Source organism: Acipenser ruthenus, chromosome 13 (assembly GCF_902713425.1).
Source record: "Acipenser ruthenus chromosome 13, fAciRut3.2 maternal haplotype, whole genome shotgun sequence".
NCBI classification, from domain to species: Eukaryota; Metazoa; Chordata; class Actinopteri; order Acipenseriformes; family Acipenseridae; genus Acipenser; species Acipenser ruthenus.
In genome coordinates, this window is record NC_081201.1 from 2,240,507 (window position 1) to 2,263,883 (window position 23,377).

The following is a 23,377-nucleotide window of genomic DNA, read 5'->3' on the forward strand; positions in this document are numbered from 1 at the left end:
CATAGGGCACGTGTAACAGAGCGAAAGCAAGGCTTCCAAAGGCTTCTTCAAAGCTATTTATTAAACAAATCCATACATGATTGCTCAAATACAAGCTTTTTATTTGATACAAAGTAAGTCAATATCTGCACCGATATCTCTGGACTTAACACAGGACCCATGGTCCCTATATCCACTGCAGACAGACAGACTGCACCACAATTTTGAATGCATCCTAATACCTGTTGAAGAGCACAGGGGAGGCTGGATATGGCTGGATATTGCACACAGCCCCTGATCAGACACAGCATCTGAAAAAACACCCGCCACACCACTGTCAACCAGCTATAGTGACAGGCCTGGTTTTACTGTGATTCAAAGTGACTTGCAAACGTATTACAGAATATGTGTCATGGATTCTATTCGTTTTGCAGTAATGTTGGGCCACAAGCACCCCACCTAACTATTATATATGTAAATCTATATAAATATGATGGTGGAAAGCACACTGGGGTAGGCCACGTCAAATGATCCTAAATGCAGTTTTACTGTCTTTCTTTCTGTATGGGTACCATTAGCCGCCGCTGGCAGGGTGCTGGCTGGGACTTTGACAGTCTGAGAGAGACAGCGAGCTGGAAGCTCTATCTAGTGGGAGGGATAGAGAGAGGCAGCTCGGAACAGCTCTTCTCGTGTGATTTTCCCACCTTGATGAACAGCAGCTCGAGTGAAAGGAACGTAGCAAACGAGGACCTTTCTGCCGCATGGATCTCATCCTTAAAGATGGCAAATCTGACACACACACCGATTTTCTTTTAAGGGGAATGAAATCTTAACAAACCCAGGGATATAACGCGGTCTACAAAGGGAGGTAAGCTGAGATAACCTGTTGTGCGTTTTCAGACACAACAAAGCTTCCAGAACCCAAAGCCGTTCTGTACTGTGTACTGTAGCAGAGCTTTAAAAAAAGTGCACAGGAAAAGAACAATCGCTATGCAGCTATGCAAACACGAAAGCGGTCAATGCCGTTTTCTGTTTAGGGTTTTGTAAATGCGATTTCTATAGATTTCAGTATTTGTTTCCGTTTTCAATAATGCAATGCCAAACATTGCACGCCGAGCATTAATTTATATTTTATGGTTGTTTGTTTATTTGTATTTTAACAGCTCCTTTTTTTTCTTTCAAGGTTTTATTTTAAATGTTTGGGCTATAAAATGAATAATAATTGGGCACAGAACTGTAGGTGCAAAACAAGTTAATTATAGGAATAAATCAGAAGATTCGTTGTATATTCATCTCGTTATCCCTCAAACTTGCATGTGTATAGTGTAATGTATAGTGTGGATTATCAGTTTCTACCATTAGTTTTGTTTTCAACATTATTGTATTGTAATTAGCTCGAAATTGCATAGTTGTGTTCGCAGTGCAGAAACACTGTTCTTAACTTACCGTAAGCAGATTTACGCCACCTAGTGTTCACAACGAGAAAGCAAACAGAATGTAGAATTAAAACAGATCCAACCACCGCTGGTTGAGTTAGTTAATTACTTAATACTGACAGGAATGTCGATTTTTAGCAGTAACACACACACACACACGCACGGACGCGCACACACACACACACACAAAATCTAGTATAGTGTCTTAAAGGTATGTCGTTCTAAGGTGGTTTTTGAAAAATGTCAACAGCAACAGATTTTTGGAACTGCTTAAAAGGCGTTATTTCGTGAGACCATGAACAGGCGTTAGCAATCTGAATTTCTGTTCTGGAACGTGTTGACATGTTGTTATATAAATTTCCAATGCATTTAGGAAGTAAAAAAAACAAACATTTACAGTATAATGCAATGGAATGAAGTGTACCAACTGTGTTGCCAAAATATGACCTTCAAATGAAAGGGTAAATGACTGATGAGACATTAATTCCATTTTATTCATTAACTAAAAGCCTTGTCTGAGTTAGTCACGATACACTTTTTTTTTAATTTATTGCAGTAGCCCAAGAGAAACGTAGAAAACATGATTAATATATGAATACTACTTTTATTACGTCCATGTTACCCATGGTGGCCCTACAGTACACCCTATTAGCAGTTTCATTTCAGCGGTTCTATTATTTTGTCCAGTATTGTAATCTCAAGTAATTATTCCAGAGATTGAAGTGTGATGGACAGCCAGCATTACTTACTATGAAGGGGTGTCAGGGGTCCAGGAACTGCATTAGGCTACAAATACTGTGCTGTACATCTGTCTTTTTTATTAATAGAAGGTCCTACATTATTTCAGAACAGTGGTTATACATCATCTCCTTCAGCAGGTGGCTGCATGCCAACAATCTTGCCATATTTTTCACTCAGAAATAAAATATGTTATTACCTCCCCTGTTTAAAGCAGCTTGCCCAGTTTGTATTGCATGCCGTCCCTGTGCACTATGAAATAAGAATGCACGGAAAGGTCTGGGTTTAAAAGGGTCATCTCGCAGAAATGACAACTCTGAATTTAGCATGCGTCGTGTACCCTATCATTGCACAGTATTGCAAGTATCTGCACAGTACCATTCAAACACACTGCTTAACATGACAATGGACGTCCATGCTAGTGGTATCACAGTAGGGATTTGCATTCCAAGGCCACAACATTGATTTGTGCAGAAAAGTGCATTTTAGATACTGCCAGTCAGAACTCACTTTCACTGGCTTTGCAACATGCATGGAGTAGCAGTAACATTCATGCAGACGAGCACTCCCTCACTCTGCTGTCTGTTTGCAGAGCACAGCGGTCGTAGAGAGACAGTGGGGTGCGAGGATGGGCTCTGTGGGAGCTGAGAGACGGAAGGGAGGCACGCCTGCCTTGACTCCAGATGAGAACGTGGTGATGAGTTTCAGCTTCGAGAGCTACCAGCTGGAGGAGGAGGACAGCATTGCCAAAGACATCCCTGACAAGGGGGTCCTCACCTTCACTGAACCCGGTAACACAGCTAGGGCCTTGTTTTACCTGCCCAGCACAGGGCGACTGTCTCTCAGACCAAAAATCAAATGTTGTTGTTGTTGCTATGTGACCACAGTTTTGCGATTTCCCTTTGATTCTCCCATATTGAGCTTGTATTTTTATTATTATTATTTTTTAAGCCATGCATTGCAAGAGGAATCTGTCTGGCCCGTCCAATGCGTGTTGCTAATGGAGTAAACCATCACTTTAAAAAGAGCAAAAGCCCCCGAAAGTTCTCCACAGTGTGGAGTAGTGGTTAGGGCTCTGGAATCTTGACCGGAGGGTCGTGGGTTCAATCCCAGGTGGGGGACACTGCTGCTGTACCCTTGAGCAAGGTACTTTACCTACATTGCTCCATGTTTTAAAGTGTACTAGTGCATCGTTGTAAATGACTGCTGAAGCATGCTCTTGCTGAAACACTATTGAATCAATATATTTTTCTGTAGCTTTTGAAGGCCCAGAGCCAGAAGACCGGTACCATGGGATCTACTTTGCAATGCTTCTCGCCGGAGTGGGGTTCCTGCTGCCATATAATAGCTTTATTACTGACGTAGACTACTTGCATCATAAATTCGAAGGTACTGCAATAGACCCCACAGACTAATGTTTCCTCCTGTCCTGTTTTGATCGTAAACAGCCCCAGAGTTTAGAATAAAAGGCAGCTTTGTCTCATTCTCTTGCATGCTGATTCATTATTTATACATGCATTGTACACCTGTTTTCTCTTGCTGTTATTCATCTATTAGAGTGTTTTGGGATGACTGTCATGAAAGGTGCCTTATCAAAATCAAGAACTGTAATTATATATATATATATATACTACCATACCATAAACTATTTTGTCACCTGATGTACAGTACAGTACATATGGTGGAGTATTGAAACAGAGAAGGCATGCTAGTTGGTATGGCTAGTTTCAGTATAGATTAAACACATTATTACTGCTTTTTGCAGGAACTTCTATCGTATTTGATATGAGTCTCACTTATATCCTGGTGGCCCTGGTGGCTGTGATACTGAACAATGCCTTGGTGGAGATGCTAAGCCTGCACACCAGAATAACTGTAGGTGAGTAACCAGTGTAACATGGGACAGGTACAGGACAGACGCATTCAATCACAATGAAATCATTTAGAAATGCCTAACCACGTTTTCATGTTGAAGTAAAAGGCTTGTCAAAGATGTATTGAAAGGTTGCAACATTCATGTTGAATTCTCTTCTGTGCTGACATATCTGTAAAATTGCCTAACTGTATGAAGCATGTACTAACCTTGGAGCAGGAGGTAGCAACAACCTCTCACACAAAAGCATGTGGTGTTCGAGCGACTCCTTAAAGAATTATTGTGCGTCGGCAAAAACAGGATGCCTCCCTCTGACGGGGAAATTAAGAATGAAAGCTTAATAAGAATGCAAGTGACTTTTAGTGGCACGATTTGTGATTCTCTTTCATCAAGTGAATATTTATTAGTCCCCTACTTTGCCTGCTTCGTGAGAGGCAGAGGGAGACACTGAAATCTTTTATCTTGGATCCCTTTCCTTTTTCATCCTCGGCGCAGTAGTTTATCAAACGTGCCCTTTTGTACAGCTGAAATGTTAAAGCTGCTCTTTTCCCCAAAGCCAGTTCGCGAAAGCTGTTCAATGTGAAATGAGTGCTTATTGTAATTAAGCCTAGTTTGGCAGAACATCACTGACAGCTGTGAAGCAGCCTACACTGTCTGGGTAAAAGCTGCAGTTACAGCAGCATTCTGAATCACCTTACTGGGAAGGAGCTATGCATTAAATCAGAAGTATGTGCCAAGAAAAAAGGAAGAAAAGGCAGGTAACAAAATATAACAACCATCTTGCTTTACGGCGCGATTTTTTGTTCTTTCTGTTCTCTCTCCTTCTTTCAGGTTATCTCTTTGCCCTCGGACCCCTCCTGTTCGTGAGTTTCTTTGACGTTTGGTTGGAGAAGTTCACGCTGAAGCAGGCCTACGCAGTTAACTTGGTGGCGGTGGGGGTGGTGGCCTTTGGATGCACAGGTAAAACATGGCTGTAGAAATACCTGAAGACAGCAGACTGTTATCAGTTTAACTTTGATACAAAGTTTGAGAACCTCTGACCAATTTTAAGCAGGAACTGCAAGGTGCTTAGCAAGGTGCTTAAACAGCCAAGGAGACATGCTGTAGCCCCAGGTATGGACACAAGACAATGCATAGAAGCTGTATCTAAGCAGGTTGGATTGGGAGCCTCAGTTTGGTGTCCCCTCCTTTGACTTGGTCTGAGCAAAACCAAAGTTGAAATTCTCCACCTCTCCATTCCCAGTATATCTGGAGAGGGCATTCCTGAACGAAACAAGAAGTTAGATCTCAGTGTGTCTGCTCTGAATATATATATACAGAACCAGGTTTCAGATTTTATTTACTTTTCAATTGAACAGGACATTTCTGTGTCCTAAAGGTGCCTTCAAAAGGTTTACAATGCTGTCTTCTCTGAATTCCACCCTCGCAGTTCAGCAGTCCAGTTTCTATGGCTACACAGGGATGCTGCCCAAGCGCTACACTCAAGGGGTGATGACTGGTGAGAGTGAGTACAATACTTGTTTTATAAACATGGGTTCAGATGGAAACAAGTGTGCAGATAATCATACAGAACAAGAGAGTTACTTAGATGTGCATGTTCAAGAAAACTGAAAAGCATGCATATCATGACTGGAGCATCCTTGAAATAGGGGGTTTGGAGAAGCAGGTGTAAAAAGTGGAGTTGATGTAGACAGAATGAAAACATGCATGTTAATATAACGTGAAAGAGTCTCGAAGCCCTAGTCTCAATGCAAGAGCTTTTTGGAAACCAAGGTAAAACGTGTTTGAAGTTTCCGTCAGGCTGTGATAGTAATAGGAGAGAACAGGTGCTCACACTCATGAGGTGTTATAAAAGCTGCTAATGGAGCCTACTGTTCAAGACACATGCTTGCAAGGTTTGATAGCTTGTGACGACATGTACTGATGCCTTCCTGCAGATGTGTACAGAATCATATTCAGGGTGATATAATATTTAAATTTCAAATAGTTGCTATAAACGTTATGGGTATACCACAAATATAGAAGCAAGAGATTTGAAGAACATAATGGCCTAGTAAAAGTTATCTATCTCTACTATTTATTAGACTCATATCCATTTCTATGTCAGTCCTATTCAAATTGTTTCATTTATTCATCAATTAAATAGTTTTTTATTATAATGCAATATTTTCAACCAACAATTATCAAGCAAGGATCAGATGATCATGCCTATATGTTTTCTTGTGATCTGAGGTGTGTTGATTCATAGCATATTTCTGCCACAGTCTGTAGTACAAAGCCCAATGCATTGACCTCCAATCTGATTTTGTCTTCACTGTTGGACCCAGGCACTGCAGGAGTGATTATATCCCTAAGCCGCATCTTCACTAAGCTGCTGATCTCCGATGAGAAGATAAACACCATGACCTTCTTCTGCATCTCAATCGCTATGGAGCTCTTGTGCTTCATACTCCACCTGCTGGTGAGGAGGACCCATTTTGTGGACTACTACACCAGTCGTTCTAAACAAGGGATCGCAGAGGTCAGGGGTCACACAGACCCAGGGACAGGCTACCGAGTCCACCATGACGTCATTACAGAGGAAGTAAGATTTGTAAGTTTTTTTCTTTCTGTGGTGTAAAATTCTTATAGGCTGACTACGAAATATGAAAGGGCATGCAGCTTCTCAGATTTGAGATGGACTTATTCTGGATATACTGTATTTTATCAGTATTAACCTTAACATGTGTATTTATGTCTGAAATATTTGCTTTGACTGGCTAGTATTAAAATGTATTTTACGTGCCTTGTGCTTTACAAGGGCACATTGGAAACGTGATGCAGCACCTCAATGAACCATCCTGGGACAATGCATTGGAAAAAAATAAATGAAAACCCATAGAAGTAACCGTTTATCACTCAGGAAGGTATCCCTGCAGGGAGACTGTTAGATGTTAGATTCTGCTCCCCTAAAATGATTACTTAATGGACCAGGAGTTCTGGAGTTCCGATAGTGTCTTTGGCTCTGAGGTTATCTGCAGGCTTTTCTCGCCTTTCTCCCTTATCTCCCATCACTCGTGCAGAGCGCATCTATTCTCTTCTGTCCTGCATCCCCAATCGCAGCAGTGCACCAGGCAGCTTTGGCACTTAGCTGGCTCTGCAGATGTCCTTCTCGATTTTTTTTTTCAAGTTGATAGAAAAGCCTGCAACTTTCATGAAATGAGGTCCAACCAAAAGAAATATTAAAAGCACAATCCAGCAGCTGCAGTGGAGAGATTCAGGTCAGATTGCTCCCTGGTGACCACTACAGGTGCCATCTGTATTTGAACTTCAGTTAAAAGCACAATTATTCCGTTTTAAACATGTCACAATATTTGCAATCTTCATAAATGCATTTCTAATGTGTAGACCGTGTGTGTGTGTGTGTGTGTGTGTGTGTGTGTGTGTGTGTGTGTGTGTGTGTGTGTTAGATACCATAGATTTGTTATTGTTGCTTAGGTTTACACACCTCCACTACGCTATTGACTGATCTCAATATAGTTGAGGTCCTGTGATATGAACTTGCCCAGCATGCTCTGGCAAGGTGGCCCCAGAATCCAGCTATCTCAGAGATCTGTCTTTGAGCTGTCCCATGCATGGTGTGAATCTTACAAAAAGATAAAAGCAATACGACTGCGCTTTCAATTCTACGAAAGCAAGCAAAGCCAACAGGATCTTTTGCCTGAATTCGAGAGCTTTAGCCACTTTGTCATTTTCCCAAGGAGAACGGTCCGGTAGGAATCTCTTCCACCGATGTCGGAAAGGAGGCGGATCTGTCCGGCAGCGGCTCGTACGTGAGATTCGATGTTCCCAAGCCGAAAATAAAGAGGAGCTGGCCTAGTTTCAGGGGTGAGTGAAACTACATCTGAAGCCTTAGGGGGCCCACAGTAGACCACAGTTGGGTAGTTCCATTATTTTTAGTGTCAGCAACAGTTTCTGAGATAATGGCAGAGATATATAGAAACATTAGCAAGATAATTCCAGTTAACTAGAGCAACGTCTAAGGGGAGATACATGGATATTGCCATATGTGCTGTATAAGGTAGATGATTCCAGGCTATTATACACAATTCTTGTCTGACGTCAGCACTTCTGTTGCATATTATATATACACATGTTTGTAAATATGTACACTAGCTACTAACTGTAAATTAAAATGCATTGTTTATTAGTAGTAAACAAAACTGAAGCTTGTCCACCTTTAAACTTGACGTTGATGCTTACCATTAACTTGGACCTCTTTCTTTCAGACATGGTCCTGCACCGTTACATTGTGGCGCGTGTTATTTGGGCCTACATGCTCTCCATAGGTGTGACCTACTTCATCACACTCTGCCTGTTTCCTGGCCTTGAATCAGAGATCCGGAACTACTCTCTGGGGGAGTGGCTGCCCATCCTGATCATGGCTATTTTCAACATGTCGGACTTCGTCGGCAAGGTCAGCTCTGTTTGGGAGTCAATGCAGTCCCAACAATGGGGCGCAAAACCCCATTTCCATCTGAATAATGATCTAAATAATTGTGAAACCCATATCTCTAACCAGGCACTTGAGTTTCTTTAGCGTATTTGGTTTCTGTAGAAGTATGTGAGAGTTAAAGGAGGATGTGTATTTTAATCAAGTGAACGCCGTCAGGGTTTGGTTCCTTCGCTATTAATTCAACCCTAATCTCCTTGCGGTCTTGTTCCGGCTCTCCTCGTTGACCTCCCCTTTTCTCTGGTTGCAGATCCTGGCAGCTTTGCCCTACGACTGGAACGGGACCCGCCTGTTCCTGTGCTCCTGTGTGCGATTGGTCTTCATCCCCCTCTTCATCATGTGTGTGTACCCCAACGGGAAGCCAGCCCTCAGCCACCCGGCCTGGCCCTGCATCTTCTCCCTCCTCATGGGCATCAGCAACGGATATTTTGGGAGTGTGCCTATGATACTGGCTGCTGGGAAGGTCAGCCCAGAGCAGCGAGAGCTGGCAGGTAGGTCTTACAGTACCTTGGTAGGAAATCTCGATTCATTGAATTTCTTTTTTTCATTTCTGTTATAAGTGATTTAATGCAGTGTCACTAAACATTACTTTGTGTATAATTATTCCTCCACCACTGGTGGGAGCAGTTGACTAGTTCTGGTAAAACCTTTCACATTAAAAGATAACTATTTTTATTGACTTGCTGTTCCGAGTTCAGAATTCAGGGTTCTTAGAGTTGAGGCTGTTGCTGTATGTATGCAAGCTGACCTAATCTTTTCTTTTTGTCCTGTGGCTTGCACATGACAGATGAACTGTAAATGTAAATACAACCCTGAATATTTCCTTCTGTATCATGTGGTGCCAAACTATACTTTCAGTCTATTTCAAAGTTAGTTATTTAATCATGGATATTACTCATCAGTCAATAAGATCAAATACAATGTCATTTAGGTGTACAGAAAGGTTCAAGTGAGTTACAAAATCTCATGACAGGAAAATCAATGAGAAGTTTCTTTTATAGTACTATTAATAATTAAGTTAACCTACAGAAAAAGAGTCGGGGGAAAAACAGTGTACACAAAGATCACTACACAGGGGCTCTATTTTAATAATCTAAACAATGGATGGTCTAAATACTGCTCCCTTTAACTTCTGCTGGTGTTTACCTCCAGGGGCAAATCCTTTTTATTAAACACCTAAAGCAAATGGAGATAACATCAAGATCTAGATCTAGTGCACCCATGGCCCAATTAAATTGACTTTTTAGTTTTTAAAAAAAATAAAATAAAAGACTTTATGAATTGATTCAATAAACAGCCAAAGTGAAGCACGGTTGTTTTTATTTTTACTGGATTGTCTTTCTCTCCAGTGAACACTGCACTGTGTTCGCTCGGCTTATTGAATGCAAAATACAATTAAATTGGCACATAATGGAGCTGCAGCTGTCCGCTTGTTATTATCGCCTTTGATCTCTTTCGCTCTGCAGGCAACACCATGGCGGTTTCCTACATGACTGGCCTGATGCTGGGATCTGCCGTTGCCTATGTTGCCTACAGCCTCACCAGCACCGCGAATGGCAGCTGCTTCCACACTGAAACCATCAATGGCTCTTTCACCTCGGGATACTGAGTGTGCAGAACATCCCTCCCCTGATAACATCAGCCATTACATTAACATTGAGGGTGGCCGCAGTGTGTTACTAGGACTGAGAAGTACAAAGGCTAGTGTAGATAATATTAAACACAACTCAGTCCCACAGAAGGTTGGTTCAGAACTAATCTGACCAGCTGGCATTTGGTTGGTTTGAAACCAAAGGAAACTTAAAAAAAAAAAAAAAAAATTGAGTTCTGCTCGTGCTTTGTTGTGCTGCCATTGCCTGGCCTTGTTGTTGTGCGCTGTGGTACATGGTGATGTCATTCTCCATTTCATGTTGCCTGGAAACCAGGAAGTCACTCTTTGTGTAGTGTGTGTGCGTAGTGACATTACCACTACAATGTTCCGTCATGCTGCCTTGCTATTTAGATTTTTTGTGGATAATTCAAGAACCGTGAAAGCTAGCTGTGTACTCTAGGAATAAGCAACAGAAGTTTAACAGTCACATACAAATAGAAAATGAATTGTTTGCACCACCAGCAACCATTTTGTTTCTGGAGACTCCAAATCTGCAGCAAACCTCCTGAATTAAAACAAATGGGCAAAAGTAAATCCTCAAAAATCCCTACGCCAATGTGAATTGAATATTGTGGTTTTCCCGATTTGAGACATAATGAAAATGCTTACACTCTCTTTGCGGGCAGTTTACAAGGGGAAGATATGGATAATAAAAAGGAAAATTGGGACTGGCGACATGTTATGAAACACAGAGCTAAATGAAGGGCATTCAAAAGACACAAACAATACCAGACACACATTTGTTATACATTTCCTTGCTTTCTTTAGCATCAGAAACTGTTGAAACTATGAAAGAAACGTATTTGAAACTAAAGATGATAAAAATGAATGACCAGGTCGGGTTTGGGTACTTACAACAGACTAGCACCCATGTTTCCTGGTACCCGTGAATCATTGTTAAGTCAATCAGTCAGAAAGTGGCCTCGGGTGTATTAGCCAGTGAACAGTACAATAGCTTTGACTTTTCGAAGTAGAATTACTCTCCTGACAGCCCTTTACCAGTTACTGCACTATTCAGACTGGATACTGTACAGTGCTGTGCCACATGCCTTTCAAGGCCGGCCAGCAGTGGATGAGAAATTTTGAAACCAGCAGCAATTCAACGTCCCTGGAAAGTAAAGATCTGGTGGTACCACATCAGGAGACATGATGCTGTAGGTCTTTTTAATACCACTCAGCTGCTTTGAATACTCTCCAAACCTTAATAACATCAGTACTAGGTTAAAAAGATTCATTCTGCAAGGCTCATTACAGTAAATTGAAGTGTGACGGAGAGGGTTTACCAATTTATATAAAATGTTGCGTTCTAAAAGAATTAGTGCAATTACATTGAGCACAGCTGGGACTAGCCTTGAGTTAAATAGGGTGTTGCTCTCATTAGAGCTCTTTCCAGAGAGATTGGACTGAGATTTATAAATCTGTGCATGACAAAGGCATTCCTGTAACCCATTACACTAATCAAAGAGCTGGATTCATTCAGGGTCCCCCAGGCCAGAATTTAGCATGCCCTGAAGATGATTCATGCCTTCCTCTCTGCTTGCACCCCAATACAGATTTGCACTTTACCATGCTTGCATCCGTTGCCTATACTGTGCATTAAACTCTGTTTTATTGTGCGGTTTAACAATGCCCACTACCTCACTGTGATTGCACATGCTTTTGCTATACTTTACAACTCGTTCTTGTGCTACATACTGTACACTTTTATCGGTAAAAACAAGTTGTATTCATGCATTCTAGTCATGGACACTACTTAGGGAATGACATAAGCCTATAGATAGGTGAAGTTCTACAGTAAAGCAGTAACGGTTACGCTGGGAACTGCTTCATTTGTTATTTATTAAATAATTCATATAATCCACATATTTTATAGTTTTTAATCTTTTCTTTTTGTCCTGTGGCTTGCACATGACAGATGAACTGTAAATGTAAATACAACCCTGAATATTTTCCTTCTGTATCATGTGGTGCCAAACTATACTTTCAATCAATATCATGGAAAAATAAAACACACTAACTTACTGAGGTGGAGTTTTGCTGAATGGCTTGTGTAGCAAAACAGCAGTGGCAAATGAGCGACGGGCAGTCGATTAGGTTAGTACTGGCTTTGAGCTCCAGGGCAAACACAGACCTGCAGCATCAGCGTTTGCTAAATACCTTCCTGTAGGTTACATTCTAAAGTATATTTACTTTAGAATGTATTCCTGGTTAAAGAATGAACCATTATTTAGAAGAGGCTGCTCGTTTTGATTTGTGTTCACAGGCCAGTTTCCAGCTGAACAGCAGATTATCCTGTGTGTACTGCCTTTTTTTTGTGCTAAATAAAATTAAATGGTTTTGCATTGCTTGTACAGGCAATATCTGTAACGATGTCTTGTGTCTTTGGAGTGTTGTTCTGTTAAATCTCTCTATTTAAGAGTAATACACACACACACGTATTCTTCTGAAGAATGTGCATTATTCATATTATTATTATTAGTTTATTTAGCTTTATCCAAGGCGACTTACAGAGACAAGGGTGTGTGAACTCTGCATCAGCTGCAGAGTCACTTACAAATAGGTCTCACCCGAAAGACGGAGCACAAGGAGGTTAAGTGACTTGCTCAGGGTCACACAATGAGTCAGTGGCTGAGGTGGGATTTGAAATGGGGACCTCCTAGTTACAAGCCCTTTTCTTTAAACTGGACCACACAGCCTCTCCATATGCTGTACGATTCTTTGAAACTCAAGCCTTAAGGTTTAATTTAATTCCAGTATTACCATATGAAGAGAAACCCTGCAACCCTAGCTGTATTTCTGAATGCAGTTATTGTATCATTGTATTTAATTTTGTGTACAGTAGACCACATAACATTGTCCTATAGTAAGATTCAGTTCCATGCTCATGTTCATTTAGTTTTGAGAAAATAACACAGTACATTAATAGTAATAATAATAATAATAATAATCAATCTTTATTTTATATAGCGCCTTTCATAGTGGACCACCATCACAAAGTGCTTTACAAGATAGTGAGGAACAATGCGTAATACATATAAACTAGAAAGAAAGAGTTGACTGCTATTGGTTTCAAGGTAACTGAAACTACATGAGGAGTAATCACTCAATCAACAGACACACCTCTGCAGGTCTGTCTTTCCATAGCATTGTAGGTTATTTTACTACAAAAAAAGTGTAGTACTTTTTTCTCTCTACAAAGCAATGCTATTATTATAAACTATCCAAAGCCCAAATTTTGCTGTTATAAAACCAACATAAGTTGATAAGTCAAGAGGCAGGCTTGGTCTGAGAAGGCACTGTTTCCATGGAAACGTGGGAGGTACTGTAGCCTAGTGCAGAATTACTGGTGCAGCTGCAGGCTGGGGGAACAGCCGCCCTTGTGTATCATGTAGTGCCGGCTTCTGTTAATCATACTGTATTTTACATGTTTTATTTATTAGTGTCAACGTTTCAGAAGAAAGAGCATTCTTGTTCATCAAAGGTGTTCTCTTTAAACCTTGCAAAATCGCTGGAGATATCTATATTAAACACAGCACAGTACAGCCTTGACTTGGTCTTTCATTGTGTCATTATTAAAACGTTCTCAAGTAAAGCTGGACATGTTTCTGGGAGTTTTTAATAAAAAACGCAGAGGGGTTGGGTAAGGTCCTAAGGTATTTTCAGAACTTGCATTTATTTCGCTCTGGTTCCTTTGCGGAGTTCGTTTCTGATGGGTGTCGTCATGGAGACCAGCGTCTGAAGTGCTGTACTCCGTTCCTTTCTCTTCGTTCAGTGCAGTATTGGGGGTTTGTTCGTTCATTAGGATTCTCACTGTGTTTTCAGTCCACAGGGTTGGCTGGGTTGTTGCTGTGAGTGGAGCACAACAGTAACAGAAATAGAATGGACCAAGCAAATCAGATTACAGAAAGTCTATGCAGGAGACAGAGTACAGAAACTGCTTTAAAGCAAGACCACAGGTACCTATAATAGTATCTGTATTCTGAAGTGTATATAAAATGTTTAACAAACAGAAAAGCTTAGGTGGTGCTAATTAACGACCTACCATTTTGTTTGAATGAAATTTATACTGTTTACATTTTACATTAAGTGTCTCTAATTACTGTGTATTTACATAGTAGTTACTAAGTAAATACATGTGTACTTCCACATACGTTATTATGCATAGTTACTATGTACTTAATGTGCAAATCTTTTTGCAGGTGTAATATGAATATTATGAAAAATACTCTGTAGACCGAAATAAATAAATACATCTCAGACCTACATTTGTTTTTTAAAAATAAAAATGCCTGACATTAATAAAGTTAAAATTTGGTAGAACGAACACATTATCATACTGATCTAACACACTTGGAATTAAATCCAATTTTATTTAACTATTGTATGCTCTGGGTATGTAGGCTTGTACCTCAATTACCACAGCTAGCCAGCCTTGTTGATAAGAAAGGAATTCATCTTGTTTTTGGTAGATTTCATCATCCCATTACTAAGAAACAGTATCTCCATGGCAAACAGTAAAAACAAAATGCAAATGGCCTGTCCATCATACTAATGCAACTGCAGGTCTCGATGTTCTGCTGAAGGTTTTTTCAGTTATCAGTTAATGCAGAGGCTTTTTCATACCTTTTAGCTCAAACAGTGATAGAACTTTTCGCATAGGCTCAAGTTTGATTCCTTCCTTGCTAACTCGAGCAATGTTGGCATAGACTGGAGTAATAAGTAAACTAATTCCAACTGTTAGGACAATCTAAACGTGAAAAAGAAAAAAAGAAATATCAATTGCCGTTTGTGCTTGTAGCTTTCACATACAAAGCACAGGGGGAAAGTGTAACAGCGTGGAAAAAATGACACCAGCAAGGAGTCATCATCATTAAAGTGGATGACCAATGGGTAGTGCAATATGTACATTAGAAATATATTCTTGCAGCATGATCTACCTTTCCACTGACAGTTCCTTTTCTCAGTTTGGACTGCATTAGAGATGGGAATATGTAGCAGATAATCGCTCCAGTGGTGGTGCCCACAACTCCTAGCACGGTCTCCACTACAGAAGATACAAAAACAATGCATTCTTACACCTCTCTATCTGGCTGAGATACAGAGGGTTGAAATGATAAAGAAGTAGTGTGCTGGCAGTTACATAGCACTGCAGTATATTCACCGGAGTTCTACAGTAACAGTAACTGGCCGTGAACCCAAGCAAGCATCTTAGCCCCTGTACTAAAAAATAGATCAAAGAAGATGAAGGGAGGCTAGAATAAGCAAACGGCAGTACTTTCAATAAACATGAGTGCTTGGCAGGGGGTTGGCAGCCTCCAAGGAAAAATAAATGATATAAACGGGTTAACATATTTTTAACTAAGCAAACAGAAAGGCATATAGTGTAGTGTAGCGGTTTATCAGTGAAACTGGACCTACCATCCTGTACCAGGATCCCCGCAGTCATTGTGAGGAAAAGCAGAATGGATGTGGTTGCAATGTGCTGGCAGAGAGACATGTCTCCTTTAACTGAGAAAGTGCCGTTTACCTGGACAGAGAAGTAAAAGCACAAGGTGACGCTTTCGTTTACAAGGTGCTTTTGTTTGCTTATTAACTGTTACGACAAGCTTGCTGTGGCATTAACAAATATCCATGCATGAGAGCCTCTCTGTCTGTAAATAATGTAAAACATTACGATACAAAAAAATACTCTCATAACGAAATAATGTGCTCCAGTCACAACAATTAAGTTATTCAAAGACCGTTTTTAAAGTCTGTTTCCATTAATTAAACGCTGTAGATTCTGCAATTCTGAAAGATTTATGAACTTTACGTTGTATGATTTAAGAAAACAAACAAAACAGAACAATTAAGAGACAGAATGTTAAGCTTCTAGTATTGTTTTAGCACACTTTTTGTTGATGTTGTTGAAGCCCAGAGGAATTTGGTTAAAAATATTTTAACAGCAGTCCAGAGAAGTCTCATTAATACCAAAATATATTTAATTGACCAAAGCGGACTTTGCATACCTGACAGGTTACAGTTTTGTCTCTAGGGCCTGCCTGCCCTGAACACTTTGCATGCCACTAACCTGCTGCTCGAAGAGCAGTGTGCCGATGGCCTGACGACAGGGCTGGATTATCGAAGGAATGCTCATCACCACGGAGATCAAGAGCACCACATGCACCCCCTCCATCATGGCACTGGAGGGCAGGTTAGAGAGAATGTTACCTTTCACAGCATCCATAAAGCACACGTAGCCACATGATCCAACCTGCGCAAATAACAACACGCGCTTCAATACACAAAAACATACACAGTAATGCACAAGGGGAGCAGTGAAAAGAGAAAAAGGTTTTACAGGGGGGTGCTGATACTCATACTCTTAATTGCCTTGAAGAAGTATTTATCGGCAGGTATTAAATAAATCCATTCATGAATGTGTTGATTTCAAAACAAGAAAAGCTGTCCTTCCCTCACCTTTACAACTGAGTACCAATCAATGGCAATTAACTTCTGCATTGTTTTAAAAGCTGTCTGGAAGCTAATTTTCTCGTCTGGGGACAATTTTATTATCAGCACACCCCTAGTATTTTAAAAAATCTTTTTTTTTTTTTTTCTGTCCCAGTATTTTAAAATTACAGATTTATTTTCTGCTGAAAACTTACCAATGTGTAAAACACTAAGGTTGCAGCAAATGCATGCTTAATGGCATGCGTTGTGTGCTGCTCTGAAACGTCAAGGCCTTTCACACAAACCACTGGCAACAGCTGTCTGGAAGGAAGGTGATACAAGAGGCAGGGGTGAGAAGTAAACTATTCAGCTACTACTGGAGCAGTCACTCCAAATCAGGGCAGGGTTTGAAGCCTGACACACAATACATGTTGGTATATTTGAAATGCTATCGTTACAAATGCTCCAGACAGAGTATTAAAAGACCCCTATATATTCAGATATTGCTGTATCCATTGCCTTTGCAGAAGGGCAAACCAGCGACCTGCAATAATATTACTTACGGGTGGCAGCTGAAGGCAGTTCCATAGATAGGCAGACACTCCAGCAAACCATCCGAAATCCAGAATCTCACCTGCACCTCCTGACCACTGGAGAGCAGTCTGTGACAGCAGTGAAATAAAGTCTGGAGGGGAAACATGGATCTCTGTGTGAACTGGTCACTCCAGTAGTTATTTATGATGAAGCTTGGGTTAGCCCACCACTTAAGTAGCATGTAGTGATATACATGAGAAAGAGCTCCTGAACCTAACTTCACTGCATCAGCAGTACCTCTTTTCTCCAACAGGTGGCAGCAAACCATCAAAGTTCAGTGTACATTTGTTCCACCGTTTTGCATAGTTCCTTGTATGGATGTGCTTCAATTCAGATCATGCTAATGTAGCTGCTGCACAACGGTTGACAGGTGGATCAATCTAAACCTTTTAGCACAATCACTGCCGCTTTTAAGGACGTGACCACAATTCTTTCCCCAATTGGTATCCAAGGGGAGGTGAATCACTTACCACAACCATGAAGCAAGTAAAGCCGACTACTGCTGTGGTTGACAAGAGGATTGAGTCGCTGGTTAGTGTCAGGCTGAGAGGAAGAACAACAAGCCAGCCGATGGCAAAAATAAGAAGCACACGCTGGTTCTGGGTGACCTTTCAAATAACACAAAGCAAAAGATACAAATGTATAATTGGTGCTTCACTACCGTGACTCATTTTGCTTAGTACATGCATTCTGTATTTTACAGTATTCTGCTTTCCATATTCGTCAGGGTATATCAATATTGTACTGCTTCATATTAAAATACCCACAGGAAATGCACATTATTATTTGTTTATTTAGCAGACGCCTTTATCCAAGGCGACTTACAGAGACAAGGGTGTGTGAACTATGCATCAGCTGCAGAGTCACTTACAATTACGTCTCACCCGAAAGACAGAGCACAAGGAGGTTAAGTGACTTGCTCAGGGTCACACAATGAGTCAGTGGCTGAGGTGGGATTTGAACCAGGGACCTCGTGGTTACAAGCCTCTTTCTTTAACCACTGACCACACAGCCTCCACATAATAGTGTTTTATATTTAGCAGTTTTCTATGCTATATTATCTAAAGGTCTTTACTGTGGCATTTCGACAGTGTCCACAATAGTGTAGGTACATTTGCACAGCCATTGTGCAGTTTGCCATGCTTTACCCAGGCTCATAAATGATATACACTGCTGATATCTATATTTTATAATTCCTTATACAGTTTGTTACAAGGCAATATATTCCAGGCATTAATTAAGCTGGCCTGCTGATTTCCCCAGGCTCCTATTAGCACAAGGGTCTGTGTGTCCTGTTAGCATGCAGAATGCTGTGCCGTTCCAATCTGAACTCTGAAAGTGACCATGAGAGACAGTCTAAACTTGCTCCAACTACTGATAACTGATGAAATCATTCACATTCGCCTGTTCACAGTCATGTAGACCCACAATTATCATGATGTGGATTTAAACCTTGCCATGACTTACCTCCTCACCGATTAACCCTTGTAAAAGGTGAACTGCCAGATCTCCCATCACCACATGGAAAGCAGTGCAGACCCCCATCATGAATCCAAGGATACTACAAACACAGATTGTACAGCAGACAAAAAATGTCTCTTTTGAGACATTCCAGCTCAGGACCTTGTGCCAATGTTCTCAATGATCAAACTGATCAGTCCAGGGCTTAGTTCCAGCCAGATCTTAAAGTGGTTAATTGAACTTAAGTGTTCAATTAGGAGGTTGGAAAACAAGGTCCTAACAGGAATGGAATCTGATACCTCATCAACATGACCTAAACCTTAGTGTTTTACACATTGGTAAGTTTTAAGCAGAAAAATCAGCTGGCTTTGAAACCACGTGTTTGCCATTCCCTTCATTCATTCGCAATGTAAGGGAGCTGAGACACGTGAATTGTCACAGGGTCGGCTGTTTAGTGGCCCAGAGCCTTTAGCTGTTAGTTAGTTGTCTCAGCCCAGTCTATTCTCACTGGTGCAGGCCCATTTCCTGCCAACAAAGCTGTTATTAGTCATTACTTTAAGTGAAGAGGCTCCCAAGTGTCCAGAAACATGGCACAACGCATTTCTAATATTCTGCACACCATACAAGACAACACTGTTGCATTCTCTAAGCTGTGCTCTTTGTAACCCTTATGCATGACATTACAGAGAATAAGCATGCTGCTTCTGCATGCAAAGACATTGCTATTACTGGCACATGTGGTCTCATGATAAGGCCTTCTGTTTCAACCAATTCTTTAAAAAACATTTAACTTAAATCGCATGTATACATCTATTCAAAAGCCGATGGTCTCAATCTGATTCATTATTTTACAGAGATGAGCTCTAATAAAAGCTTCTCAGTTTGAAAAATAGATTTTTTATACAAAAGAAAATCAAGCTGGAATGCTCTCTGCCAAGGACCCCAGTGAAATTAGTATGAATTCCTCATTTAGAATAATAAATCACATGAGATTTTCTTACCATATTTCAGATGTTAATTTCCCAATTTTGCCAAAGGACAGCTGAGCTAAAAGACATAAATCAATAATGTAATTTCTTACTGCAAGCAATCTGATATTCTAGAAAGTCCAATACAGTTCTGCCAATACAGACCATCTTCATTCCTGGAATCTATGGATTTGTCTGCTAGAATACATTGGAGGATAACCTCCTTCTTTGAGAATATTACCATGTTCTGTACCACATGATGGATCGTTATTGCTGTGTCATCTGTTTGACAATGTGGGCAATAATCCTATCAGTGCACTAGAGCGGACATTTTGAAAAGAGCTTTGAAACAGACTTTAAAGTTATGAGTGTACAAAGTTGTCAGGATGTTAACAATGAAAAGAGAAATGACAGGTACGTTATTTAAACAGTTGTAGCAACACGTAGGGACGGGTAACGCTATATTTTTCAGAACCCCTTTAACATCTTTCCTACTTCTGTGTATTAAACTCAGGGAAGTAGACAGACATTTCTATGAACTCTTTACCTGAAATATGACAAACTCAAATTCAATGTCAGTTAAATATTATTGTAGTGTTTTTCTGGAGTACAATAATAAAGGACTAATATTTTGTAGAATTGAACAGAATTGTGAGACGCTGGCGCTTTAAGAAGCTATTGCTGTAAAAACATCACTAATGTAATTTATTACATAGTGCAATACAGGGGCACGAAGTTAACCATGAATATTGAATGGTGCAAGTGAAAGTGTGATGCTATAAATATTTTAGTTGTGGTGCATGCAAATTAAAATGGACTTTTCCATGGAGTGGTTGTGATTCTGGTCCCAGGTGTAAGGGAAATACACACTGCTGAATTGTAGTAATAAACACCAAACTACTAACCGGACTAGCCAGCTCACATTAAGTTCATTCTGACAGTGTTGCTGATTTTACATACCAATGTTACATTTTACATGCAAATTGTATTCAGTGATACTGCCTTCCTCCATAGATTCCTCTGTGCCCATTTTACAGGAACCTATGGAACTGATATTTTCAACATGGGGCTTATACATACTATACCTTTAAGACCAGGGATTAACTTTAGATAGCATGACTAATACTTTGTCGCTAATATCGTTAATTTTATGATTTACCCCTCATGGGTGCTTTGACTTGATCAGCTAGTCTGCTATTTCAGAATTTGTTCATCTGTTTCCGTGCTGAGGACTGGCGTTTCAATCAATATTAACATGATAATTGCTCAAATTCACAGTATGTATGCTAAATCTGGCTCCTGTTTGATAACCCATTATGACACAGTAGCATCACTTGACTATAAGAATCTTACCCAGTCCGCAGTATGTTTTCTTACTGGTTTTCAGTGCAGTGTTCACTACCATCATACTCGATTCATATGTGAGCCATGACCAAAAGATTAACAGCAGGGTCCCCAGAACTAGACCACACTGAAACAAAAATAATATACCCAGCATCAAAGGAAACGTGTCAATATTAGAACACATTTATTTTCATGAAAAAATATAAGGTATGTAAATGATGGACATTGGCAAAATGTTTTTGGTTTCTTTTTAATCGCTCCATCATTCATCCTTGACCATGACATGCTTGAGTGATTATGACTGAAGCATATGCACTTAATCAACTAATTAGTGAGACAGTTGATTGGACACTGGATTTTGAGTGATTTCAGCTGTTGAATTGCAAGCCTGAATAAAAGCAATAAAGAAAATCACAGAAAAAAAACCAAAACAATATGCCACGTCTGTCAAGAGAGCAGCGCCTTTGTGAAATCGGCATGTTGGAGGCTGGAACTGGGCAGTGTACTGTGGCTCACTGTCTTGGGTGATCACAGCCAGCAATTTCAAACCTGGTGAGACGGTATAACCAGTCACACTCTGTCAATGACAGGCCACGAACTGGGAGACCAAGAGTCACAACACCTGCCCAACATCGACAGATCATTTTGCAGCATCTTTGTGATGTCAGTTGTTAATCAGCACAATAAAAAGTCACTGCACCTGCTCTAAAACAGAGTTTGTCATTTTTTGATCACATCTAGTGAATTTTATCCAAATATAAGTGATAAGTTTATTTTGATGCTCAGTATATATATATATATATATATATATATATATATATATATATATATATATATATATATATATATATAGACACACACACACACACACACACACATAATTCAGCTATGGCCAAAAATGTTGCATCACCTAGAATTATTTAACATCACGTAATCAACGAAACTACAAAATTATACTGCAAAAGTCTACCGGAAACCATAATAGTAGTACAGTATTTCATGTTAGATTTGGAAATGTCACATTTTGTAAGGTTTCATTGGACGTACCTGTTTGAAGCAGTAAGGAAGAGTGAGCACAGAGACTCCAACAATGCTGTTCATGAAGTTCACGGTCTTCCGGAGCCCTGTCAGTGCCATGCTAACCCCTCAATACAAACTGACGCACTGCAGTGATCAGACCGGCTTTGCAGTTTCACACAACGATGGACAGTAATACTACACTGTTGTTGCACTTACCTATTCATTTGAATCATTCTTTGGCTTACTTCCATTGCTTGAGGCGAGTTATGCTTATTTGCATAGTTGACGGCTCCACCTGTGCATGTCCCTTTTTATTTTAGAGAAATGTTTTTGTAAAGATGACCAATAAAAAACGCCCACCAGAGAACTAAAACCTTCAATAATAAAATAACAGAACCACACAGGATAAATAACTTTTCCTGCAAAAAAAACAATATGGGCGTGGTGTGGTGTTCTATGTATAGTCAAGTGTTATGTATTGTCATGCTTTTTTTTTTTTTAATAATTCGTGTTTACTGTTGCGGACAGGGAGTGCCACTGGAGAATTTCGGAAGTAATGCGTTTTAAACTTAATTCTTGTCCCCTGTGAATTATTTATTTAATTTATTGACACTAAAGAGCTCTTGCTTACGTTGGTACAACCCTTTAAAACCAGATGCAACCCGGATATGAGCTTGCTAGCAGCTAGGGCGCGCTGATGAAAACGGCACAATTCTCAATATAAAATAAGGTGAAAAAGTGTGCTGGCAGAGAGAAGTGTTTTTATTCATGAGTTAGCGCACATCATTTGCTCAAGGTGTACCCTGGCAGGTGCGTTAAGGAATAAGCTTCCTTGTCACTCTGCAGGCACTAAGCTAATACAGGAGCCGCGATGTACATTTTGTCAGCATGGTTTGGTTAACTAACCATAAACAACTGCTAATCAGAAGGTATCTGAAGGTCATTAATTAGTTCCATCCTGACACGCTGATCTCAGTGTAAATGCTTTGCAATGGGAATTATTAGAATTACAATATTTATGGGCAGCTTGATATGGTAAACACAGGGCATATTAACAAAGCATATATCTCAGTGCTGAGTCAGAGCTGACATTCTGCACCTGTATTTATCTGTAAAACACTGAACAATTATGCAAATTATTTTATTATCCTAACCATCGAAGTTCCCATCTTATTGTACATTCAGAATGGCAAGTCTCTGAACAACAAAGGCAAATCAAACGTAAATGTCACCCTGAAACGTGAAGCTCAAAGCTTAGACAAACTTGCCACTCGTAGCTCTAAAATAATCTCTTTGGATGGAACAGCTTTTTGAATTTTGTCTTCTAATTTGTTTTAAGTGTGAAAGTATAATGTGTGTTTTGAAAACGTCAGCTGCTAGGCAGACATA

General features: G+C 40.1%; 2 protein-coding genes across 6 annotated transcripts; one reads left to right on the forward strand and one right to left on the reverse strand.

Annotated features, from left to right (window-relative positions):
- The first annotated feature begins 573 nt into the window (after positions 1–573).
- LOC117417824 (equilibrative nucleoside transporter 4-like) lies at positions 574–12,536 on the forward strand. 4 transcript variants are annotated; one of them, XM_034030180.3, is made up of 11 exons: positions 574–847; positions 2,746–2,944; positions 3,411–3,542; positions 3,919–4,032; positions 4,858–4,986; positions 5,456–5,530; positions 6,354–6,619; positions 7,767–7,893; positions 8,295–8,482; positions 8,769–9,009; positions 9,985–12,536. In XM_034030180.3, exons 2-11 carry the CDS (start codon positions 2,782–2,784, stop codon positions 10,125–10,127), a joined length of 1,578 nt encoding a protein of 525 aa, XP_033886071.1. In that variant the 5' UTR covers positions 574–847; positions 2,746–2,781; the 3' UTR covers positions 10,128–12,536. The 4 variants fall into 4 exon arrangements, with proteins under 4 accessions (XP_033886071.1, XP_033886072.1, XP_033886073.1 ...); XM_034030181.3 differs by having other exon boundaries at positions 7,770–7,893; XM_034030182.3 differs by having other exon boundaries at positions 6,354–6,610.
- A 93-nt stretch (positions 12,537–12,629) lies between these two features.
- On the reverse strand, positions 12,630–22,536 carry LOC117418058 (putative sodium-coupled neutral amino acid transporter 10). Of its 2 annotated transcripts, XM_034030616.3 has the most exons (12): positions 22,016–22,526; positions 20,978–21,095; positions 19,658–19,703; positions 18,663–18,756; positions 17,666–17,803; positions 17,165–17,286; positions 16,817–16,922; positions 16,240–16,422; positions 15,588–15,696; positions 15,107–15,213; positions 14,793–14,916; positions 12,630–14,015 (listed from the first exon to the last, which is right to left on the reverse strand). In XM_034030616.3, exons 1-12 carry the CDS (start codon positions 22,103–22,105, stop codon positions 13,753–13,755), a joined length of 1,500 nt encoding a protein of 499 aa, XP_033886507.2. In that variant the 5' UTR covers positions 22,106–22,526; the 3' UTR covers positions 12,630–13,752. The 2 variants fall into 2 exon arrangements, with proteins under 2 accessions (XP_033886507.2, XP_058891424.1); XM_059035441.1 differs by lacking the exon at positions 14,793–14,916 and having other exon boundaries at positions 13,836–14,015; positions 22,016–22,536.
- Between the last annotated feature and the right edge of the window lie 841 nt (positions 22,537–23,377).

Bases quoted from the DNA above. Each gene is read 5' to 3' on its own strand.
- LOC117418058 (XM_034030616.3), bottom strand. From the start codon at position 22,105: ATGGCACTGACAGGGCTCCGGAAGACCGTGAACTTCATGAACAGCATT. The intron at 16,423-16,816 runs GTAAGTTTTCAG...TTATTTGCGCAG, and splicing joins CCTTAGTGTTTTACACATTG to GTTGGATCATGTGGCTACGT. The intron at 15,697-16,239 runs GTTAGTGGCATG...TTCTCTGTCCAG, and splicing joins CACTGCTCTTCGAGCAGCAG to GTAAACGGCACTTTCTCAGT.
- LOC117417824 (XM_034030180.3), top strand. From the start codon at position 2,782: ATGGGCTCTGTGGGAGCTGAGAGACGGAAGGGAGGCACGCCTGCCTTG. The intron at 3,543-3,918 runs GTACTGCAATAG...TGCTTTTTGCAG, and splicing joins CTTGCATCATAAATTCGAAG to GAACTTCTATCGTATTTGAT. The intron at 4,033-4,857 runs GTGAGTAACCAG...TCCTTCTTTCAG, and splicing joins GCACACCAGAATAACTGTAG to GTTATCTCTTTGCCCTCGGA.